This window comes from Petaurus breviceps, unplaced genomic scaffold (genome assembly GCF_028583685.1).
Source record: "Petaurus breviceps papuanus isolate PSGF00001 unplaced genomic scaffold, PetGlider_PUasm1.0 220, whole genome shotgun sequence".
NCBI lineage: Eukaryota > Metazoa > Chordata > Mammalia > Diprotodontia > Petauridae > Petaurus > Petaurus breviceps.
Genome location: NW_027185876.1, coordinates 123,586 through 147,880, shown reverse-complemented (window position 1 = coordinate 147,880; position 24,295 = coordinate 123,586). Strand labels below are relative to the sequence as shown.

Sequence of the window (24,295 nt, the reverse complement as noted above, 5' to 3'; positions counted from 1 at the left end):
CTATGTCAGCACGTCCATGGGGCATGGGAGATCTTTAAATTCCATAATCCTTACAGGTAGGCACCTTGGAAGCCTCAGGAACCATAGCAGAAAGCAATCAAAGCAATGCTGTAGAAAGCAATTAGACCAGGACACTGAAGGCTCAGGGGCAGCAGAGATGGAAAAGGGCATTCCACCAGAGCCAGATGCAAGAGGCACCATCCATAGAAAGTACATTATCAGACATGGATATGGAGATAGATTGGCTGTTGTCAAAGACAACCTAACTAAAGTGTGTAGGGTGTGTTCAGGGATGAGTAGCACCTCTGGGGTGAGGGCTGCTGAGCCCTTTTCAGAGCTGCTTTTCACCTTTGGTGTCCACCTGTTCCACCCAACTCTTTTCTGTGGCTCCAAGAAGCTGTAGAATGCACAGTGACCACACTGCTATAAACCATTTCAGCAGACGGGCTAAACCAGGTTGAGGGTGACCAAGGGATCTCAAACTCATTTGTTGAATTAGGGGCATGTCTACCCCAACCATATGAAGACCTCCCCTGGTGGAATGGGTGGATGAGAACAATTTGTTCCAGCGGCGATGAAAACAGCTGAAGCAGACACAGTGGAGCTCTTAGATCTTAGCTAGACATCAAAGATGCCAAGGTCATCCACTGCATCTGGAGCCATCACCAGTCCTGCCACTAGACTGTGATGACTAGGGGAGAGAGTGAGGCCAATGACTTCATGCAAATCTACCTCACTTAAATCCAATTCACATATGAATCAAAAGACATCACGCATACCATTTTACCAATGCCAAAGTCCTATGGTGACAGGCAAGTGCAGATACACTGGGAGCTGTAGTCACAATCTTGCACACAGAAGGCCCAGGCCATAGGATCATTTTCTCACTGGAAGCAGCAGTGGGATTCAGCAGTCGCCTGGGTGTCTGAGCAGCCTTTTTTTAAAGGACCACACTACTCACCTCCTGGTGTGCAGAAGGGGCCAGAAAAGGTGACCTAAAAATTGACTGCTTACCCAACCCTGGCCTGATTACTGTGGCAGGTGGGGAATCCCACTCTGTGGTCGAAACACACACAAAAATGTACAAAAACATCTGCAAAGATGATTCTTCATTGGTACATGGAATGTGCACACACTTATTAATGACACAAAATCCAGTAGACCTGAAAGATGACCAGCTCTTGTTGCAAGAGAACTCAGCAGGTTTATCACATCCAAATAGCAGCCCTGAGTGAAACGACTGGCAAACGAAGACCAGCTTACTGAAGTTGGAGCTGGATACACATTCTTCTGGAGTGGCTGAAGTGAAGGGGAGCACTGTGAAGCTCATGTAGGTTTTGCAATCAAAACTAATCTAGTCAACCAGCTTGTATGCCAGCCAAAAGGAGTGAATGAGAGGCTCATGACAATGTGATTCCACTTGCAGGAAAATGTCACACCACCATCATCAGTGCCTATGGTTCCACCATGATGAACTCTTGTGAGGTCATTTAATAATTTTATGAAGCTCTGAAGACCCTTATCATCAATATTCCAAAAGAGGACAAACTTATAACTCTGGGTGACTTTAATGCTAGAGTAGGTTTAGACTACCAGACTTGGCAGGGAGCCCTAGGGAGGAACAGAGCTGGAAACAGCAACAGTCATTTACTATGGAGGACTTGTACATCTCATGACCTTCTCATCACCAACACTGTCTTCAGTTTTCAACAAAAGTGGTGTCCCCAAGGCAAAATGACTACCAGAAGAATTAATGTCAACAGATAAGAGCTTTTCTCTGAATAAGAAGAGTCTGTCGCTAACTTGGAGGGAAAGTTGAGCCAACACAGAGTTGACAACAGTGGAGCAGAAAAGGAGTGGGCAGCTTTTAGAGATTTGTTGTATAGCAGTACATTTGCTCATCTGGGTCGGAACACTCACAAACACCAAGGCTGGTTTCATGAAAATGGGGAAATTCAAAAACTGCTAAATGAAAAATGAGAGCTCCACAGGGTTTACCAGCAGGATAGTTCATCCATCTCTAAGAAGGCAACATTTAATTCCATCAAAAGTAAAGTACCAGCAAAACTTAGAGAAATGCAGAATTCTTGGCTCCATAGGAAGGCAGATGAAATTCAGTTTTATGATGATAGTAACAACCCAAAGCACTTTTATGATGCCCTGAAGTTTATTTCTAGGCCAAAGATCTATGGAGCATCTCAACTACTCACTGCTGATGAAGCCACATTGATTATTGATGAGGATATGATCCTAGAGAGATGGGCTGAATACTTCTAACAGTGTTCTCAATGGACCATCATCCATGCTGAGGCCACTGACCATTTACCTCAGGTTGAACTCAGTCCTTCCCTAGCTGAAGTTCCAAATGAATAAGAGGTTGTGAATGCCATCTTCAGTAAGCTGGTTTTCATTTGCCAGCTTTGTTTCCCTCAGGGCTGCTATTAGGATATGGTACCTGTTGGGTTCTTTCCAACAAAAGCTATTTGCCTTTCAGGTCTACTGGATCTTGTGTTGTTAATTGTGTGCAGATTTTACATACCAATGGTGAGGGGAATCATCTTTGCAGAAGTTTTTCCACATTTCTTGTTTTGTATTTTGACTACAGGGTAGGATCCCCACCTGATGTAGTAAGCAGGCCAAGGATAGGTTAGGTAAAGCAGACAATTTTTAGGGCACCTTTTCTAGCTCCTTCTGTATACCAGGAGGTGAGCAGTGTGGTCCCTAAAAAAAGGTTGCTTAGGGAGCAGCTAGGTGAAACAGTGAATAAAGCACCAGCCCGGGAGTCAGGAGGACCTGAGTTCAAATGTGGCCTCAGACATTTAACACAAAAACTAGCCTTGTGACCTTGGGCAAGTCCCTTAAATTATAATTGCCCTACCTTCCCCCCTCCAATCAGTGAAAAAAAAAGACTTCTTAGACACTCTGGGGGCTACTGAATCCCACTGTTGTTTCAGTCCAGTGAGATGACCCTATGGCCTAGGATACCTGTGTACAGGGTTGTGACTGAAGTTCCCAGTGTATACACACCTGCTAATTCTTCACTTGCCTGTTGCTACAGAACTCTGAGGTAGGTGAAAATGGTAAAATGGTATGGGTGATATCTTTTGACTTCACATTAATTGGATTTAAGTGAGGCAGAGTTCTGTGAGGTCATCGGTCTTACTCTGTCTTCCAGAGTCATCAAAGTCCAGTGGCAAGACAAAAGTTAAGAAAATTGATGATGGCTTAGGATGCATGTAAATGACCTTGGCATCTTCAATGTCTAACTAACCAAGCTCTAAGCACTCCATAGCACCTGCTTCCATAGCCTTTGTGGCCCATTGGAGCAAACTGTTCTTATATGTTCATTCCACTGGGAGAAGTCTTCGCATGCTTGGGGTAGACATCCCCCTAACTCACTGATGGGTTTTTAGCCATTTATCACCCTCAGTGTGGCTTAGCCTGTCTGGTTAAACAGTTTACTGGAGTGCGGCCACAGCACATACTACAGCTTCTTGGAGCACAGGTGAGAGTCGGGTGGTAGGTGGGCACCAAAGATGGAAAGCAGCCCTGAAAAGGGCGTGGCATCCCTCACACCAGAGGTACTAGTCTTCCTTGAACACCCACACACCCCAATAGGCACCTCCTGCTGGTGTATATCTACAAGAAGGTGGAGCCACTAAGACTAATGTGCCTTTTCCCTGGCATAAATGTAACAGTCATCTTCAAACCCAGGAATTTAGTTACCTCAGATTGGTACTGTCAGCTATGCATGCCAGCCTTCCTTTGTTTACTTTGCTATGAAATCCCACCATTCTTAACATTCTCTAGGCCATCTAAGTTGGGCTGTTACTTTGGATAAAGCTGACTTGGGTCAAATGAAGACAGGGGTGACCTGAGGGTACAGTGGTGAAACTGATGAAATTCAAATGTCTCTTTGATTTTGTTTTGCAAGAGTATGTCCACTGATGGTTTTATGTTACTTTTTCTTTTTTTTGCTTTAAATTTCCTTTTATTTAATCCAATTTAGTATACAGTTAACGTTTTCCACTAACTTGGGGTACAGAAACTTTCACAGGCTTCACAGTTTTTTGTTTAGGTGCTGCCTTTGTAGGAGCTTTAGCAGCAGATGTAGCTGTCTTCTTAGTTGCTTGCTTAGCCTTTTTTGCTTCCTTGGCAGCCCTGATGGCTTGTTCTCATTGGGCCTTTCGAACTTCAGGTTTCTGGTTCCTCTTGGCCATTATATCAGCAAGAGAAGCCCCAGTGATGGCCCTTTGGAATTTAACAGTCTGGTGAGTTCTTTCCTTTTGAGTCCCTTCTGACTGGCCCTTCTTGTGCTTTCTTCTATACAGGACAGTCCAATTGATCTGCCGGGGGTTCCTCTTTGAAAGGAATGCAGACTCACATTTTGCATTAAAAAACTGGAAAATCTTCCCGACCGTGTGGGAGTAGTGCCTCCCGTGACCCGGGTAGATCTTGTACCCACTGAAGCTGCACAGCTCGACCTTCATGGCTGCAAGTGTGAGGAAGATGGTGAAAAGAGGTTTCTATGTTACTTAATGAACCTGCAAATGATCTTAAGGTGGGTTTGGTGGTGTCCCTTTTCCATAATATCCCAAACCTGACTATCTTACTTGTCCATCCCATGGCCACACAGCCAGCATATATCAGAGAACTGGAACTCAGGTTTCTCCTCTCAGTTCCATACTGCTTCTACAGTATCATGCTACTTCTCCACAACAGATTAAAAAAGGAACAGAATTGTCAATATTTCTATAGCGATTTTTTTTCAAGACTGATCACAGTGGAACCACATAGAACATCTGTTCTATGTGCTATATAAGAAAACAGCAATAGTACCATAGAAGATAGAAACTGGACAATCTGTTGGAGCACACTAAGTGCATGAAGAAGAAATCTGGGATGTAAGATGGCAGGTTAGTGGCAGCCACCCAGCTGAACTCTGACAACATTCCCTGCCAAAAAACTTTAAAATAGTGCCTCAGATCAAGTTTTAGAGTGGCAGAGGCCACAAAAGGTTGGAGTGAGACATTTTTCCGGCCTAAGAAAATTTAAGCGTCACCTGGAGAAGTCTGTGGCACCAGGGTGGTGGCCTGACCAGAGCCCTCACACGCAGTGGTGGCAGCAGCAGTTGCAGCTTTGGGAGTTCTCAGCCAGAGGTGATAAGGGGTCAGAAAACTGGTCAGAAAGAGATTACAGGGGACCCTTTGCTGGCACTAGGTATAGCTGGCGCTGATTGGTAGCTATATTGCCTATATGTAGTTCTGAAATTCCAGGGTGGAGAAGAGAGCTAGGGGTTGATCACAAGGGAGCAGAGGCCCTAGTCCAAGTTTCAAGGCAAAGAGAACACTAGTTGGATTAGGGGGACAGCTTGCAGCCACAGAGGAATAGGGTTCCTTCTTAAGCAAAGACCAGACCAAAGACTAGCAGAGCACTGACCACATCTCTCTTAGAATCACACCACTTTGGAAGTACCAAAAAACTTATAGACTGGGGCGGGTAGGTGGCGCAGTGAATAGAGCACTGGCCCTGTAGTCAGGAGGACCTGAGTTCAAATCCGGCCTCAGACACTTAATACAAAAACTAGTCGTGTGACCTTGGGCAAGTCACTTAACCCCAATTGCCCTCCAAAAAACAAACAACAAAAAAAGCTTATAGACTACTCCCCCCTCCAAATAGCTCTGAAAGTAGCATAAAAAAGTCTGAAGCTTGGGATAGTGCCTCCCCACCCACAGGTGAGCAGAGCCCAACTGTAACATAAAATTAAAAGTAAAAAAAAAGCCTGGATAAATGAGTAAACAACAAAAAAGAATTTGATCTTAAAAAGCTACTGTGGTGGCAGGGAAGACCAAGACATAAACCCAGAAGTAGACAACAAGTAAAAAAAGCTACAAAACTCCCCTCAAAGAATAGTGCTAATTGGGCCCAAACCCAACAAGAATTCCTGGAAGAGTTAAAGAAAGAGATGAGTAGTAGAAGAATTAGGAAGAGAAATGATAGTGATGCAAGAAAATTAAGAAAAGAGAATTAACAGCTTGATTTTTTTAAAAAGCACAGAAAAATGAAGAAAATAATACCTTAAAAAACAGAATTTGCCTAGTGGTGAACAAGGCACAAAAATCCACTGAACAAAAGAACTTAAAAAAACAGAATTGGAGAAATGGGGGGAAAAGGGCACAAAAACTCACTGAAGAAAATAATTCCTTAAAAATTAGAATTGGGCAAGTAAAAGCTAATGACTTCAAGAGACATCAAGAAACAATAAAACAAAATCAAAAGAATAAAAAAATAGAACATGTGAACTATCTCACTGGAAATACAACTGCCCTGGAAAAATAGATTGAGGAGAGAGAATTTAAGAATTATCAGACAACCTGAAAGTCATGAGCAAAGAAAGAGCTTAGACATTATATTTCAAGAAATTATTATCAAGGTAAACTGCTCTGGTATCTTAGCTGCAGAGGGTAAAAACAGAAATCAAAAGAATCCACTGATCATCTCCTGAAAAAGAATCTGAAATGAAAACTCCCAGCAATATTACAGGCAAATTCTAGAGCTTCCAAGTCAAAGAGAAAAATATTTCAAAAGCCAGAAAGAAACAATTCAAATATCATGGAGTCACAGTCAGTATTATATAAAATTTAGTGGCTACCACATTAAAAGAACTGAAGGCTTAGAATATGATTTTCCAGAAGACAAAGGAGCTAGGATTACAACTAAGAATTACTTATCCAACCAAACAGTGTAAGCCTTCAGAGGGGAAAATAGGTATTTAATGAAATTAAGGACTTTCCATTTCCCAATTGATAAATGGTCAAAGGATATGAGCAGGCAATTTTCAGAGGAAGAAATTAAAGATATCTATAAGCGTATGAAAAAATTGCTCTAAATCACTATTGATTAGATAAATGCAAATCAAAACAACTCTGAGGTACCACATATCACTAGTCAGATTGGCTAAGATGACAAAGCAGGAAAATGATAAATTCTAGAGAGGAAATGGAAAAATTGGAACACTAATGCACGTTGGTGGAATTGTGAACTGATCCAACCATTCTGGAGAGCAATCTGGAACTATACCCAAAGGGCTATTAAAAAAGTGCATACCTTTTGGCCCAGCAATACCGCTTCTAGGGCTATATCCCAAAGAGATCATAGAACTGGGAAAAAGACCCATATATACAAAAATATTTATAGCAGCTCTTTTTTGTGGTGGCAAAGAATTGGAAATCGATGTGTTGCCTATCAACAGGGGAATGGCTAAACAAGTTGTGGTATATGAATGTAATGGAATACTATTGTGCTATAAGAAATGAGGAGCAGATGAGCTTCGTAATAACCTGGAGAGACTTATATAAACTGATGCTGAGTGAGGAGAGCAGAACCAGGAGAACTTTGTACACAATTACAGACACATCATATGTGTGACAACTAACTGATAGACTGGGCTCCTCTTTGCAATGCAAAGCTATAAGACAACTCTGATGGGAAGGGCTATCCACACCCAGAGAAAGAGCTGCAGAATCTGAATGCAGATTGGAGCAAACTGCTTGCTCTCTCTTTTTTTGTTGTTTTGTTTCTTCTTTCTCATTGTTCACTCCATTGGTTATAATCCTTCTTTACAACTTGACTTATGTTTAATGTGAAGGTATTTATAAATTCTATATTTGATTGCATGCCACCATGGGGGGAGGGAAGAAGAGAGGGAGGGGGAGAAAATTTGAAACTCAAGGAATTGTGGAACTGAATGTTGTAAACTAAAAGTAAATAAATAAGTTTAAAGAAAACAAAGTAAGGACTTTCAGGCATTTCTGATGAAAAGACCAAACAAAGCTGAATAGAAAATTTGACAAACAGAACACTCAAAAGAAGCATAAAAAGGCAAACATGAAAGAGTCATCATCATAAGGGACTCAGAAAAGCTAAAAGTTGTTTACATTCCCACATGGGAAGATGGCATATGTAACGTCTAAAAACCTCATCATTATTAGGGCAGCTAAAAAGAGTTTACATTAACAAAGAACATGAGTATGAGCTGATTATGTTGGAATGATCTCCACAAAATAAAATAAAGGGGTGAGAAAGAGGGATGCAATGGGAGAAGGGGTAAAGGAAAGGTAAAATCGGGAGAATTTTCTCACACAAAAGAGGCACACAAGGAAAAGCTTTTACAATGGAAGGGGAAATGGGGGGGGGAGGTGGCAAGCAATGTTTGAATCTCACTGTCATCAGAATTCGTTCAGAGAAGGAAGAATATATAAATGCACTCAGTTGTGAATTGAAATGTAACTTACCCAATAGGGAAATAGGAGGGGAAAGGAATAAGAGAAAGGCAAGAAAGGGGAGAATAATAAAAGGGAGGGTGGATTTAGGGAGGCAATGCTTAGAAGCTGCATAGACTTTTAAGGAAGAACAAGATAAAAAGAGAAAGGAGGAAACAAAATACAATTGGATGAAAGGAAATATATTGTTAGTAATCATGACTGTGGATGTGAAAGGGATGAGCTTACCCATAAAATGGAAGCAAATAGCAGAATGGATTAGAAACTAGAATCCAACAACATGTTTACAATAGATGCCCTTGAAACAGAAAGACCCACATATGGTTAAATGAAAGAGCTGGAGCAGACTCTAATAAGCTTCAGCTGAAGTAAAAAAGACAGGTAGCAATCATGATCCCAGACAAAGCAAAAGCAAAAATAGACCTAATTAAAAGAGAAAATCAGGGGAAACCACACAATGCTAAAAGGTACCATAGACAATGAAGTGATATGAAAACTTTTTTACAGCAAGTTTCTCTGATAAAGGCCTTATTTCTCAAAAATATACTGAGTACAGAGCTGAGTCAAATTTATAAAAATAAGAACCATTCACCAACTGATAAATGGTTAAAGCATCTAAACAGGCAGTTTTCAGAGGAATAAATCAAAGCTATAGTAATATGAAAAAAGGCTTTAAATAACTATGGATAAATGTGAATTAGAGCAACTCTGGGGCACCACCTCACACCTATCAGGTACACTAATGTTGTCATTATTTTTTTTTAAGACAGAAGCAAAACATTTATTTAGACACCAGAAAGCCAAATTCCAACACTAGGAAACCAAATCTATCATAGCAACAAAGAAGTTGGTCGATACCTCGGTAGCACAGCAGGGAGCAAAATCATCCTTTGACCTGCCCACAAACAAACACTCACAAACCTAGCTGTCTCCTTGGCTGAGTCCTCTCCTCTCTTCAGCTTCAACTACTTTGACTCCCAGCTTCCTGTGGACTCTGCTCCACCATTCAGCAAACTCTTCCTACCACAGGCTCTACATGATTACATTCAGCCTATTAGGAGGCAGGGGAGATCTTTAAAGCAAGAAAGACCTTCAAATTCCCTTAGGCCTATTAAGGGGCAGGGAAGATCTTCAAACTACCATTGCCATTACAGTGACTTAGGTATTCTCAGCAAAGTAACAATCCAAGACAACTCTGAAGGAGTTATGGCATCCCCAGAGAAAGAACTGACAGTGTCTGAATAAAGACACTTGAAGCCTAATTCCCTTGATTTATTTTTCTTGAAGTCTGTTTTCTTTCACAATATGTGTTGTCGTTATTTTTGTCCTTCATTTTCGAAGAGGACCATGACATCAGGGAGATGATGACATGACTTGCAGTTGACTTTGATGTGGGTGAGGAAGGGCTGTGCAGGGTCACCAGCCTCACTTTCTCCTCCAGAGCAATCTTGGTCCAATGGCCAGATATTCATCAGGACAACTGGAGATGGCCCAGGATGCAATCACACTAATGAACTACTTACTGGTGGAGTAAGCCTTTGAGATAAGTCATTATTGTAATAAATAATCAGCTTTTTTTCTTTTTAGAGTTATGAAATCTTCACGATATAAGAGAACAAAAAAAGGCAAATGGACCTGTATGTACAAAAACATTTATAGCAGCTCTTTTTATGATGGCAAAGAATTGGAAATTAAGGGGATACGCATCGGTTGGGGAATGGCTGAACAAGTTGTGGCCTATGATCAGTGAGGGAGTACTCTTGTGCCATAAGAAATGATGAAGGGAGGAGTTTCAGAAATCTTGGCAAGACCTCTATGAATTGATGAAAAGTGAAGTGAGAAGAAATGAAAGATCACTGTGTATAGCAACAGTAATGTTGTAATGATCAACTGTGAAAGACTTGGCTACTCTAATCAATACAGCTATCCAAGACAATTCCAAAGGACTCATGATGAAAAAATGCTATCCACTTCCAGAGAGAGAGAGAGAGAGAAAACCGATTAACTCTGAAAAGTACAAATTGAAGCATCATTTTCTCATTCTTTTTTTTTTGAAATTTGACTAATATGGAAATATGTGCTGCATGATTTCACATGTATACTTGATATCATAATACTTGCCTTCTCTATGGATAGGACCATGGGATAGGAGGGAGGGAGAGAATTTGGAACTCAGAATTTAAAAAGAAAAAAATATCACAAATAAATAAATAATAAATTAAAATGTGAAAAACACAAAGAAATTTGAGATGGATGCAACACAATTTTAAAAGAATTCTAGGATTTCAAGATATTGGAAGGAAAAGATGATACTGAATAATGGGAAAAAATTATGGACTGTACTATTTCCTCCCCCAAAGAAATCAACAACCACTAACCAATATACTTGCTTTCTCTTCTCTGTAAAACCTTTGTGACAACAATTGACATATGTCAAGGATATTCTTCATGAAAAGGAGAAGAGAACAAGAAGACTTTTCCAAGCCATCTTTTACCAGAGAGTACATCTTGACAATCATACAACTGACTGAAATAAGATCCTACTGTGTTTATTATTTGTGGATTATAAAAAAGTTGATGTGATAAGATGGAGTGTCAGTCACTGTCATGCAGAAGGAGAGATTCCCTATATTATTAGATGGCATGGTCCTCCAGATGCTCTTACTAGTGGGTGACATTGTGTTAATGGCAACAAGTCCTAAAATGTGACAGAGCACAGCTGCCATTTCTACTTATTTCTTATAATCTGATGAGATGAGATTGTTGTTCATCTTTGAAAGTTTTTGAAGAGGACCAGTGACATCACAAGGTGATATCTTGTGTGTGAATTGGATTTAAGTAAGGAGAGTTGTGCAAAGTCATCAGCCTTTGAGAGGAGTCATTACTGTAATAAATAATCAGCTTATTTTTCTTTTTTAGAGTTATGAAATCTTCATGATATGATATACAGTCTACTGTTTATTTTGTTAAGAAAAAGAACCTCATCCAATTCTTTTCATTTTCTTAAGATGTGAAAATTGATAGGTCCCAACAGTATTGAATTTTAGAGCTGGAAAGGGATTTAAGGGATTCAATATCTTCATTTTTGAGATGAAGAAACTGAAGCCTAAAAATATTTGTCACACAGTTAGCATATTAGTAGCAGAATTAAGACTATGGCATGTTGTCTCTAGAATAAAGATCAACATGTCGGAGTGTTAGGAGAATAGAAGAAAACTATGTATATATTCTGTAAATTAAAGAATAAATCTTCAAACTAAAACACAGAAACTTAAAAACACAGAAAATGAAAACTCATGTATGTTTTCATCTACAGAATTCATTAATTCATCTTACCTTCCAGCCAGTCACACTGAATGTCTTTCCAGCACTTCCTACTGTTATTGTCCTTTCCCACATACCTGGCAAAGTAGCTGTAACAGGAAAAAAAGTGAAGTTGGTAATCTCAAATGAATTTACATTCTCTAAATTCTGATACCAAATCATGCCATTTTTAACTAAAAGTAATTTTGGATTACATAATTATGGCCAAAATATTTACTAAAATATTATAATGTTTAAGATACCAAAATTCTATACCAGCATAATATACTTTTAGTTGTCTTTTGTATAATTTTTTTTCTCAATTAAGTGATGCTACATAAAGGATTTTGAAAGGCCATTATGTTGATGTAGCATTGGACTTTATAAAATAATGTAATCTTAAGAGTTGGAAGGGACCTTAGAAGCCATCAAATCTTACCAATATCTGAAGTATCCTCTCTATGACATACCATACAAGTTGTTGTCTATCCTTTGACTGAAGACTTCTGGAAAGAAGAAGCTACTATCTGCCAAGGCAACTCGTTTCACTTTTGGATGGCTTTCATTGCTGGAGAGTTCTTTCTTACATCAACTCCCAATTGTTTTTACAACCACCCTCTTGCTTTTAGTTCTGCCTTCTGGGGCCAAGAATAATGAGTTAAACTATCTTCCTTATGTCTAATACTGGCAGACAGTTTCACATGCTGTAATGCCAAGCAAAGGCAACTTCCAAAGTTCAAAATACAAGCATAGCAGCTCTCCATTTTATTCAGTGACAAATTAAGAACAGAGAAAATCAAAATACAACATTCACCAAGTAATCCAATAATTTCCAAGTACTACTCCACCCCGTGGGAAGTACATTCATTTAGTCAATCACAAAGTCCCTTTTCTCAAATGGAGATTAGTTTCCAATCATAAACAGAGTACATTCATTTGGTCAGTCACAGAGCACAAAAAAGTCAAAAGTTCCTCTCCCCCTCCCCCCCCCCGTCACAACTGAATTACAATTATCATCAGTTAACACCAAGCACCTTCTCAAAAGGGGCAGTAGAGAGCACAAAGACCATCTACCCCTGAGCTACAACAAGGTTAAGATATCACCCAAAGAGAGGTCTTTTCTTCATCTTGAAGTTCTCAGCAATCTCTGTTCCTGGGGAGACAAAGCTTAACAAGGTCACAAGATACATTGCCAGTGTCCTCATTAATCCATTCTCTGACTGAAGAACAGTCTCAGGACCCCTGAAAATATCAGCAAGACCTTCTTCCAGGATTTCTGTAAAGGTACAACAAGAAAATCCTTCAGGGCTTCTGAACCAACAGCAAGGTTCTAGGACCTCTGCAACAACAGCACTGTCCTTCACCAGTGGACGCAATTCACTCTGTCTGCAGAACAGTCTCAGGACCCCTGAACCAACAGCAAGGTTCCAGGACCTCTGCAAAAACAGCAACGTCCTTCACCAGTGGATAAATCTGGCAAAACAACATCAAAATGGACAGACAAAATACCAGCATCACAACCATGTCACCTCAGTCCTTGGCAGCTCCGGGTGGCAGCTCTCAAAAGTCCTGGGCAGCTTGAACTGACCCTCAGCAATCCTCTCTCTCTCTCTCTGCCTCCATGATGCTGCTTCCAAAAGGTCTTCTACCTCTCTAAACCCACGGAACCAGCTCCTCCCAGTTGAGCCCTCTCTTTTCATGGCAACAAGTCCATCCCACAAGTGGGATTCACAATCTCTGGGTTTTAACATTCAACCCCCAAATCAAGCCAATGCAGGGGGATCTTTAGATTCTATTACTATTATACATGTTCCCTCTCCTTCCCAAGTCCTTTCTTTTCTAGGCTAAACATTTCCAATTCTTTCATATAATTTCATATAATATGAGCTCAAGGTCTTTCACGATCATGGTGACCCTTCCATGAACACTCTCAAACTTTAATTTCCTTCTTATCATGTGACCCATTGTATGATTAGGGAAGAGGGAGAAGTAGCAAGTGAGGATGTATTAACAAGAAGGGAGATAACAGTAAAGGTGGTTCCAATAAATATTTTTTTTAGAAAATGGTAAATTCCTGTGCTTAAAACTACAGCAAAACTTGAAACATTTTGCTTGGGTATAACAGATATTTCCCAGTGAATACTCAAACAGAACTCCCTACAAAGTAAATCTCTCAAAAATTGATGAAAACTCTAAAGTGTGACTGCATGTCACTTTCCATGTGTGTAACTGATCCATCCCTTTAAAATCTATGTCCTTTAACTGTTAAAGTATGATCCCAGCACTGACCACTGTATCTGTTTCATTGTCTCAGTGCTATGGGTCTGAGGATTAGTGGAAACGCTCCAATGAGCTTACAGATAATCATTGGTGTTGCGCTAAGAATCCTCCGTTAGAATCTGTGTTCGTGTTCTTTAAATCAGCCAATGCAGCTGTTACTAGTAGGTAGCTTATACTTTTACAAGTCATGTAAGAATTAGAGACATGACTGAGAGCCCCACTCTAGGGAAAACTGCCTATGTGACAACATAAAAATGTTACTAATTTCCTGACATATGGTTGGAAACCCTTATTACATTATGTTAAAGAACCACCATTACATTCTGCAAATTGATGTAATAGCCATTGTACATCTCTCGTGAAACAAGTGTCACTGCATTTCATGGAATAGGTAAGGTTTAATGTGAGTGAATGGCCCTCTCTAAATAGTGAAATAGTGCACTCGTTTTTTACCTTGTTTTATTTTTATGGACGATGATAAAAACTAAAAAGCTGAGTTTAAAAAGATGTCTTGCTTCTCTTTGGTGGAGCTATTTTATTAGTTACATTTTTACTCTGAAGGGTTTATAGTTTGTAGGTTTAAACAATAAATTTCATGGTCATTTAAAATGACCTGTTGGAAGAACATACCTAAATGAAGTTAACTCAAACTCTGGAGCTTTGAGCAGAGCCATTATCGTGTAGATGTATTTTATGTTGGGCATAAAATGCTTTTGGTTCATTAGCTACTCTTCCTCCCCCTTTAAACTAAAATCTTAAAGTAAAAGTGATTTTAAATGACTATATTTCTCCAACTTCCTACTAGGGAAAGATTCAAGCCTGCATATACTTTAAGCAGTTGCTTATCATAAAATTCCCATGTTGTATCACAAACTACTTACTCAGAAAAGTACTTCCTTAAGTAAATCCAGGTGAAAAACCCATTGAACTTGCTGCATTCTTGAGGTAGGTTCAGTCCCATTAGGGCTCTAATCAGGGCTTATCTGGCCTGGCAGGCAACTCTTGTAGTCCCCAGGTCTCCCAAGGCCAGAGGACCTCATGGAAGTCAAAAGAATTTTGCACCTCAGTCCACATGCTTGAGGTTACAACTGTTGTATCTAGGACCCAGAATTAAAGTCTTCTGAAATCCTAAGATCCACAAAAATGTTATTCAGCTCATTTGTTTGAAGCAGGAACCCTGTATAACACTCAGCTTTATGGCCATGCCAACAGTACCAGTTATCTACCTTTGAGCTAGTAGAAAAAGGGTGTACCCTAATTTGTGACAGGAACCTCTGCCATATAACAGCAGTGGCATACTCCTTCTCCCTCCTTTAAAGCCAAAGTCAGGGTCTCAGAAATATAGGAACCACGTGCATGCAGATAGCAGCATGATTTGATAATCAGAGCACAAGGGTGAGAGTGGGGAGATCTCGATTTCAGCCGTGGTTTGTAACCTTGTCCAGGTTGGTACATTACTCAGTTAAATCCTCTGCTACACCTGCTTCAGAAAGGGGCTGATAAGTAAGATTGGGTAAGAAATATTATTTTGTATTACAGAATGAAGCAGCTTTTCTTTCTGGGCTTAGTACCCACTATTCTCTTTCATGGATTCAATGTTTCCGTGAAACTAGACTTCTCGTTGATCCCTCTTCTTTTTCACCTCCAGATCATTACTCGTACAAAACCCTTAACCTAGAAAGGGTCCTCCTCTTCCAGTAGCTCTGTCAAAATATCATCCATTCTTTAAAGCTCAGCTCAAAAATCATATCATTGACGAAGTCTCTGCTGACTCCCCTAACCAGTAACATCTGCTCCTTCTCCTCCTTTGGACATCTTTTAGAGTACATCTCATCCATCTCATGCTATAGGCAAATGTGTCCTTGTCATCATCCCTTGACAGAGAATCCTGTTTTACTCATCTTGGGAAGCACCTACCACTATGGAAAGACCATAAGAAGTATTCTGCTGCTCTGGAAACCCTAGCATTATGGGAATTGAATCGACTTGATCAATGGAGACAGTCCTAGGCAGACTTCTTTAGACTTCCTAGGCAAATTCTTTACTGAGGACCAAGGAATGCTTACATTTTGGTGATAAAAGTAGCGATACGAACTTGATTTCTGTGGCCTAAGGGCCTCCTTCTTCTTACCTTGAGGCCAGGTGACCTGGCAAAACAAGCTTGGGGTTTGGGTCTTGGTTTGTTCTTTTCATTTCTAGGGCAGAGAATGGAGTCCCAGATAAAGAAGCTCAAGCCGTGGGGACTGTGGGCCTAGGATTCCAGGTCAGATATTGCAGCCTGCCCAGAAGGGAACTCCTGAGAAGCCAGAATCCTAGGAAACAAGTCCAGAGGGACTTTGGACTTGGAACTTGGTGGGACTAATGCTAGGTAGAAACTGAGCTGAGCTGTGAGCCGAATCCCACTTTACTGCCCAGAGACTGACAGGGCAATGTAGTGGGATCATGCTTTGGGGAAGGGTAAATGGGGTGTGGTGAGATGAATGATTGTATCTTTGTTTTGGCTAAACTTTGAAGTAACTGTCAGTCTCCCATGCCTGGAATTCACTTCCTCATCCCTGCCTCCTGGTTTCCTTCTATAAGAAGCCTTTTCCATCCCCCTTAATGGTAGTGCTTTCCCTCTGTTGATTATCTCCAAATTATTCTAAAATTATCTTGTCAGTGCTTGGTTGTATACTGTCTCCTCCATTACACTGAGAACTCCTTGAGAACAGAAGACTGTCTTAGGCCTTTCTTTGTATCCCCAGTGCTTAGCACAGTACCTGGCACATTGCAGGCTTAATAGATACTTATTGACTGATCACTGTTCAACATAAACAACCCCAAATCTCCCCTAGATTATGACTATTCATGCATAAACCTTTATAACTACTGGCTCTTATTGTGATTAAAAGGTTGTTACAGATTATCTAGTCAAACTGCAATGCTCTACCTGGATCCAGTAGCCTGTATGTGTACAGTATGTTTATATATACACACTCAGATAGATATTAAACATATCTTCAAAATGTTTTATTTCAGAAACATGAACAAAAACACTGAGAACTTTATATTTCCGAAACTGTATGAGTATTGCACATTCTTAAGATAATGAGAATATGTTGTAATGTGAGTCTTTTTTTTAAATTTGTGATTTCAGGGGTGGCTAGGTGGCTCAGTGAGTAGAGTGCCAGCCCTGGATTCAGGAAGACCTGAGTTCAGATCCAGCTTCAGACACTTAACACACACACACACACACACACACACACAAACTAGCTGTGTGACCTTGGGCAAGTTACTTAACCCCAATTGTCCTCCAAAAAGCAAAAAAAAAATTGTGATTTCATTGGTATTGAGTGAGGAAACTCCCTCTACCACAAAACATTCTGCAATTTATAGTCAAAGAAAGACACCTAGAGCACAGCAAGCTTAAGTAAATTTCCTAGGATCCCACAGTCAGGAATGTGTCAGAACTGGAACTGGAGCATAGGCCTTCCAGACTATAAGATTAGCTCTCTCCAGGTAAATAATTGTTGTGATTATTGAATTGATAAAAAGAAGCATTTACCTTACTTAATGCCAGTCTCTTGTATTTTTAGGTGCCCATAGCAAAGAACAGATATCTGGGTCTAAGAAACAGGTTAGTTGGATGTCCCACATAAGCCCAGATTTACTTTAAGATTATGGATCTACCTAATAATTAGTACCTATTTTAATATGTTTTTGTCCAGTATACACCAGCCATTCATAAACCTCATCACTGATGCAAATGATATCATGTTTAATACAAAGATCAGCAATTCCTTGAAGCTCTTCTTTGGAAAATATCTGAAATACAAAAATATGTAAAAGAAGTTGTTATTCAATACATATGAAAACTATAAATTTTAGTGAGGCAAAGGAGAAAGACTTACCTTGCCAGTGGGATTGTGTGGAGTATTTATTATAAGAATTTTGGTTTTTGAACTAAATTTACTTTCCAGTTCTTCGAGATCTAATACCCATGAGGCACTGGACCATCCATTTTCCTTGGTAGGTTTCTAGGATATGAAGAATGAAGATGTGATTTTAACTTAAAATAAATAATTATTGTCATCGAGCAAATAAAAATAAAAACAATAAATGAAGAGTTACAGAAAGGTAAGGCAAAGAAATTCTCAAAAATGAGCAAGGAAAATAGAATAGAAAATATTGGTCTCTGTCCTGCTTCAGTGTCCTAGAAGGCTAGTATATATTTACATTTGCTCAGAGTGGAGATCAGTTTGTAATGTCTGCATGAGAATGTAAGACCCTAAAAAAAAAAAAGAATGTATGCCCCTGCAGGGAATCCACCTGAACTAGGCTAACATTATGAGATAACCAATTTTGTGCTTTGCCTTAATGAATTAGATAGCTGGGTAGAGATTTTAAAAAATCATGCCATCCTTAAAAGGTCACAAAGTTATTGGGAGAAAAGAGTTTTATAAACTACAAAGTGTTTCTTAAATGTGAGCTACTATTGTTGCTTTCTGGTGCAGTTTTGATAATCAATGACAAAGAGTCAATAATTAATTAGGAGACGCTGATAAACTCAGAAATATCATTTTCACACTATTGTTGTCCAGAATAATCAATGAATTCTTGGGAACAGTGTTTCAGACCCCCGCCCAAGCACTCCCAGGCCTTTCATAGTCTCCTTGTCAGCATACTTACAAAGCGTAAAGGGATATAGACAGGAATGGCTCCTGCCATCTTGATCATGGGATCGTAGCAGTCAAAAAAGGGTTCGACAATGATCACCTGAAAAGGGTCACAACTGATCAGTTCTCAGGTCTTTCAAAGTTGTTTTTCTTTACAATGTTGTTATATAAACTGTTGTCTTGGTTTTGCTCATTTCACTCTTCATCAGTTCATACAAGTCTTTCCAGGTTTCTTTCAAACAACCCCTATCATTATTTTTATGCCATATTACAATTTTATTGCATTCATAGGTCATAAATCCCCAATTGGTGGATATCTCTTAAATTTCCAGTTCTTTGATACTACAAAAAGAGCTGCTGTAATTCCAACTTGATAATAAACTCCGTGAAGGCAGTAATTTACTTGTGTTACTAATCATTCATTCAATCAGTCAATCAGCAAGGACCTGTTTCATATAATTTCTGAGGTTTAATGTAGTAGAATGCAAGAAGGAGGGAGATTTTTATGAATTTTCTTTCCATTTAAATAAACTTTAAAACATGCCAAAGCAGGAAAGAATGTAGTTCTTTAACTTTAACTTGATAATTATGCTACATTAACATATACAATATAACAAACACCTCAGTAAACTTACTTCTTCTTCTTCATTAACTAATCCTTGTATGGCATTAAAAAGAGATCCATATGCTCCCACTGTCACTATTGTTTCATGATATGGGTCAATTGATCTGTCACAAATCTTTCCATATAGAGAAGATAAAGCTTCCACCAGTGATGGATGACCCTGTCCAGATCAAAGAAAAAAATGTTAAATTCTACTTTATGTTTTAACTCTAAAATATGATAATTTTGTACCTTTCAGTTTAAATGTTTGAACCTGTTCCAAGATGACTCAAATTAAAAAAAAATTATAAAACCATTAAAAATATAATTAAAAACACTATATTTCTGTGTATCTATGTCTGCTTCCTAAGGCAGTAGCTATTTTATCATTAGGAGGTAGGTATTTTATCATTAAAATTGTATAAGCCTGGAAAGGCATTTTACATCAAGAATATGAGTCATTCTACAATTTATAAATGGTCAAATTACATAAAAAGTTTTTTTGATGAAGAAATCAAGACTACATAGTCCTATGAAAAAATGCTCTAAATCATTGCTGATTAGAGAAATGCAAATTAAAACAACTTTGAGATATCATCGAAAATGACAAATGTTGAAGGGGAAAAATTGAGAGACTTCTGCTGTTGGTGGAACTGTGAACTGATCCAACCATTTTAAAGAGCAATCTGTAATTATGCCCAAAGAGTTATAAAACCGTGTATACCTTTTGGCCCAGCAATATCACTATTAGGTCTGTTTCTCAAGGTGAGCAGGGAAAAAGGAAAAAAAGACCCTTTATGTTCTAAAATATGTATTTTTTAAAGCAATTGGGGTTAAGTAACTTGCCCAAGTTTACAGGGCCAGTTATTTTGTGTGGGTGTTAAGTATCTGAGGCTGGCACCAATCCCAGGTCCTCCCAACTCAGGGGCCTGTGCTCTTACTCACTGCACCACCTAGCTGCCACTGTTCTAAAATATTTATAGCAATTTTCTTTATGGTGGCAAAGAACTGGAAATTGAGGGGATGCCCATCAATTGAGGAATGGCTAAACAAGTTATGGTATATGATTGTGATGGAATACTACTATACTATAAGAAATGATGAGCTGGTTGATTTTAGAAAAACATGGAAAGATTTGCATGAAATAACGAAGAGGGAAATGAGAAAGCCAAGAAAATGCTGTATATAGTAACAGCAATATCATTTGAAGAACAATTGTGAACGGCTAAGTTATTTTGAGTATTACAAATACTCAAATCAACTACAAAAGACCAATGAAGGAAGATGCTAGTTACCTCCCAAGAAAGAACTGATAAATAGAAGTATGAATAGCATTTATATGACTTTTCAAAAAAGGTAAACTGTGAAATGGAGAGTCATGGTTTCATATTGAATCCTCCTTTTCTGTTGTTCTGTGTACAAGGAAATGCTTTTTTTCTTTTTATATTTAAGTTCAAAATGATTTTTTTTAAAAGGAAGTCAACTTTTATCAAATTGCTATTACCAGAGGATATTATTGTTAAACCATTCTTTATTTTAAAAGTGAAATAGTTTTTCCATTTCTCCAATGTGATTATTACACAAATCAGTCTACTATCTCACTATAAGATATTTAATTCAATGGTAATTATCCTTATTTTGTGGATGATAAAACTGAGTATCTGAGAGGTTAAATTACTCCTCCATCATCACCACACTACTGCATTCCTGCGAGGCAGCTAGGTGGCTCAGTGGATAGAATGCTAGGCCTTGAGTCAGGAAGACCTGAGTTCAAATATGGCATCAGATATTTACTAGTTGTACGACCCTGGGCAAGTCATTTAACCTCTGCTTGAATCCACTGAAGAAGGAGATGACAAACCACTCCCGTTCTTTGCCAAGAAAACCTTATGGACAATATTGGTGGACTGTGGTCCATGGGGTCATGAAGACTTAGACACAATTGAAAGACAAAACAACAACAGTATATGTCTGAGGTGGAATTTGAACTTGGGTCTCCTGCACTCTGGCCACTGAACACTCACATTGAAAGAGATATTAGATTTAGAAGGCTCGTCCCTAACAGAAGTACAGGCAGCATAAGGATTATTACTCCTGCTTCAGAGACAAAGAAACCAAGGCTTATAAGAACAGTTAAGAACAGAGCCTGAGCCCGAGCCCAGGTGTTCTCACTGTCAGGCCAAGTATTTTTCCATTAGACCATCTCCATTAGACCTGAGCTTTCCATCACTAAAAAATATGGGCAACAGTGGCTGACATCTGCAACCCTTCTAACAAGCTATCACAATGATAAAAGAGTAAAGAATAAACAATTGAAGAACTATAAAAGCTCCAGCTTTTGACAATAAAGCAAAGCTGTTAAAAGTTATCTGGATATATGATAAATTTTCTGATTTCATGGTGCATCAAATCCAGTGCCCCACATACTTGGCAGAATATCATACCTGGGGAGGTTTGCGTTCCTTGTTCCTAGACCCTAACATTACAATGAAATCCTTCTATTTACATATACTTTTATTATATGATCATACAACATGTGAGTTTGCTTAAAATGTTTTTATATACTTACAAAGCCCCGTGTATACTGATTCAAGTTATCAATTGCTGCTACCTTTGCTAACTCTTCTTTCATATATATAGGCGGGGATATATCTGGTTGACCTTGGCCAAGATTCACAATAGTGGGGTCTGAAGATAGCTTAAAAAATTCAACCCTAAGATGGAAAATAAAGAATTAGTGTTCGTCAGAATTATTAAATTTAGTCAGTGTTTCATTTTCTGAGTATTAAACTGAAAAGCAAGTTTTAATTGACCGTCATAATTCAAAAGGACAGGAGAAGAGAAGGAAAAAGAGGAAAGGAAAGGAGAGAAGCAAGGGAAAAGGGAGAAAAGGAAAAGAAAGAAGGTAGGAAAGCATTTATTTGCTCACCAAGATCGAGCTGTACCAAACCTCACTAATTCTATCTTCTTCTGACCAATTCTTCTCATAGCTATCAATAACTAGCTCAATTGGCAATAGCATACACTCATAAAAGCAAGGTTATGGGTAAGATATCCCCATAGGTGGATTGTACCACTGACTAAAAAGTCTTAAGAATCTCTAACTTTGGTTTCAAAAAAGGTTGGCTAATAAGTGTGCCTAGATATACACAAATGTGTTATACCTGGACAAAACAACTCAAAGTATTTACTTGTAATGGGAATGTAAATTTAAAGATCTTCCCTGCCCCTAGGCTAAAGTGCACCTGGAGCCTGGGGTAGGAGGCTTGTTTTTCAGTAGATACTTTTTGATTGGCCAGTGGGTCCAAAAGGTTGTTACATTCTCTGAGCCAGGAGAAGACTATATAAGCCCTGATCTGAGGCTTTGTTTTGGGGGCTCACTTTGAGAAGTGTTCTGTGATTTGATATGGATTCTGGGAAGCCGCTGTCCAGAGGCCCCCGGCTTTGAAAAACCCAGATGTTGAAACCCAGATGGTGATTTGGTATGGATGTAATGGTTGGACAGTTTGGAAAGCTGTCTACTTGATCTGTTTCTGTCTTGATAATTCTGCCTGTATACTTTGAAGTTCAGGGTGCTGACCTTTTTCCCCTGAACAAGGTAAACGATATATGTCTGACTGATTAAAGTAAGCTTGTTAACCCATTTTGAGTTGCTTTCCTTTATCAAAGCAGATCCAAGAACCTGTGTGAGCAGCCACCCTGGGGACGCTTGGAGTGCTTGCCACTACATTACTGATGATGGATTAGCAGTGCCATTTTTGTATAGGAAGGTCAACATATCATCAGGCTAAGACAGCACAAATTTATGCCTGCAGTCAAAACACTTTAGAGTTCATTCACAGATAAAAATTTCCTGAAGAATTAAAAAAAGACAACAAAATGAGGGGGTGCTTCTTGAATTCTCTTGGAGTCCACTTTATGTCCTTTAACTCATCAGGCAGATATGACCTCCTTAGTATAAAAAAAATAATCATTTTAAGTCATATTAGCTAGTGGATCTTCTTAAAATTCAATTCTTTAGTGCTGTGGAAGTTGACACAAGCTGAAGTCAGACTTCTTATGCAGTATATTTTTAGTCTTTCTTAAGTGTTTCTTTCTATTCTCCTTTATTTCATAAGTTAGAAGATGATATTGGTTTTATCCACAGAACACACATGCACATGCACACAGACACACACACACATACACACATACCTAACACACTCCAAATAAAAGATTTGAAAAAGGTAGCAAGTAAATGGTAACATTTTGTAGATTGTTAAGATACTTACCACACATTACCATCAAGTCCCTCAATTCGTCTTGCATTTTTGAATTTCTTGGACATTTTCTAAAAGATGCAAGCACACAATGGGGCTCTTTTATAATAAAAGAAATCAAAATGTTTCCTCTTTCCAATAGGTCTTTATCAGGTAACCATCAGGTGATCACTAGCTACAAATTATGGTAACTAAAACAAAATTATTTTTTAAAAGGACCTAGCTCAGAGGTGAGGAACCTGGAATTTGAATTCAGTCAAAAGACTGCACTTAAGAATTTAGAAGACCACATATAGCCTTAAGGTCGCAGGTTCCCCACCACTGACCTAGCTCCTATATGCTCTACAATCTGCTATGCCCTAATAATGTACTCCAGGGCTCTCTAGAGGTCTCTGGATGGGTTTTTTAGCTTTTAATCCTTAAAGGGTCTATTTGTTTGGTCCTTGGAATCCCATACATATTGTAGCATTTCAATGAATATATTTGTCCATGGTTATTTTAAAAATACTTTATGAAAACTTATCAATGGACACTTAGCATTCCATTTATAGATGCAAAGTGAAGTAGAAAATGGACACAATTAAAAAATCATTTTTCTGAAACATCTGGATAGTGAATTCAAACACTATTTGTGTTTGCTTCCATTATCTTAATAGTTGCTTCAATTATTCAGTTTCCTTTTAGTACCAATATAGCTTCTAAACTGAATGAATCATCCCCAGTAGGGAAGCAGGGCTTTACACAGACAAGACTGCTAGGTGGAGAGGTGGCTAGAACTTTGGCCTTGAGGTCAAGGGTACTTGAGTTTTTATGGCTATACAGCCTTGGGGAAGTCACAGCCCCTCTTAGTCCGTTTCCTCATCTGTAAAATGGGGATAATAATGCCACTTACCTCACAGGGTTTTGTGAGGA

General features: G+C 38.9%; 1 protein-coding gene and 1 pseudogene across 1 annotated transcript in view; both read right to left on the bottom strand.

Annotated features, from left to right (window-relative positions):
- Positions 1 to 24,295, bottom strand: part of KYAT3 (kynurenine aminotransferase 3) — a 71,556-nt gene that overhangs the window by 28,346 nt on the left and 18,915 nt on the right. Inside the window, exons 3-9 of the mRNA XM_069094504.1 lie at positions 23,396 to 23,454; positions 21,694 to 21,838; positions 19,156 to 19,305; positions 18,534 to 18,620; positions 17,756 to 17,881; positions 17,549 to 17,669; positions 11,619 to 11,695 (exon numbers count right to left, since the gene is read on the bottom strand). Of these exons, the coding sequence (XP_068950605.1) occupies positions 11,619 to 11,695; positions 17,549 to 17,669; positions 17,756 to 17,881; positions 18,534 to 18,620; positions 19,156 to 19,305; positions 21,694 to 21,838; positions 23,396 to 23,454 (765 nt within the window). The remainder of the gene's footprint in view (positions 1 to 11,618; positions 11,696 to 17,548; positions 17,670 to 17,755; positions 17,882 to 18,533; positions 18,621 to 19,155; positions 19,306 to 21,693; positions 21,839 to 23,395; positions 23,455 to 24,295) is intronic.
- LOC138166085 (large ribosomal subunit protein eL24-like) lies at positions 3,952 to 4,490 on the bottom strand (annotated as a pseudogene).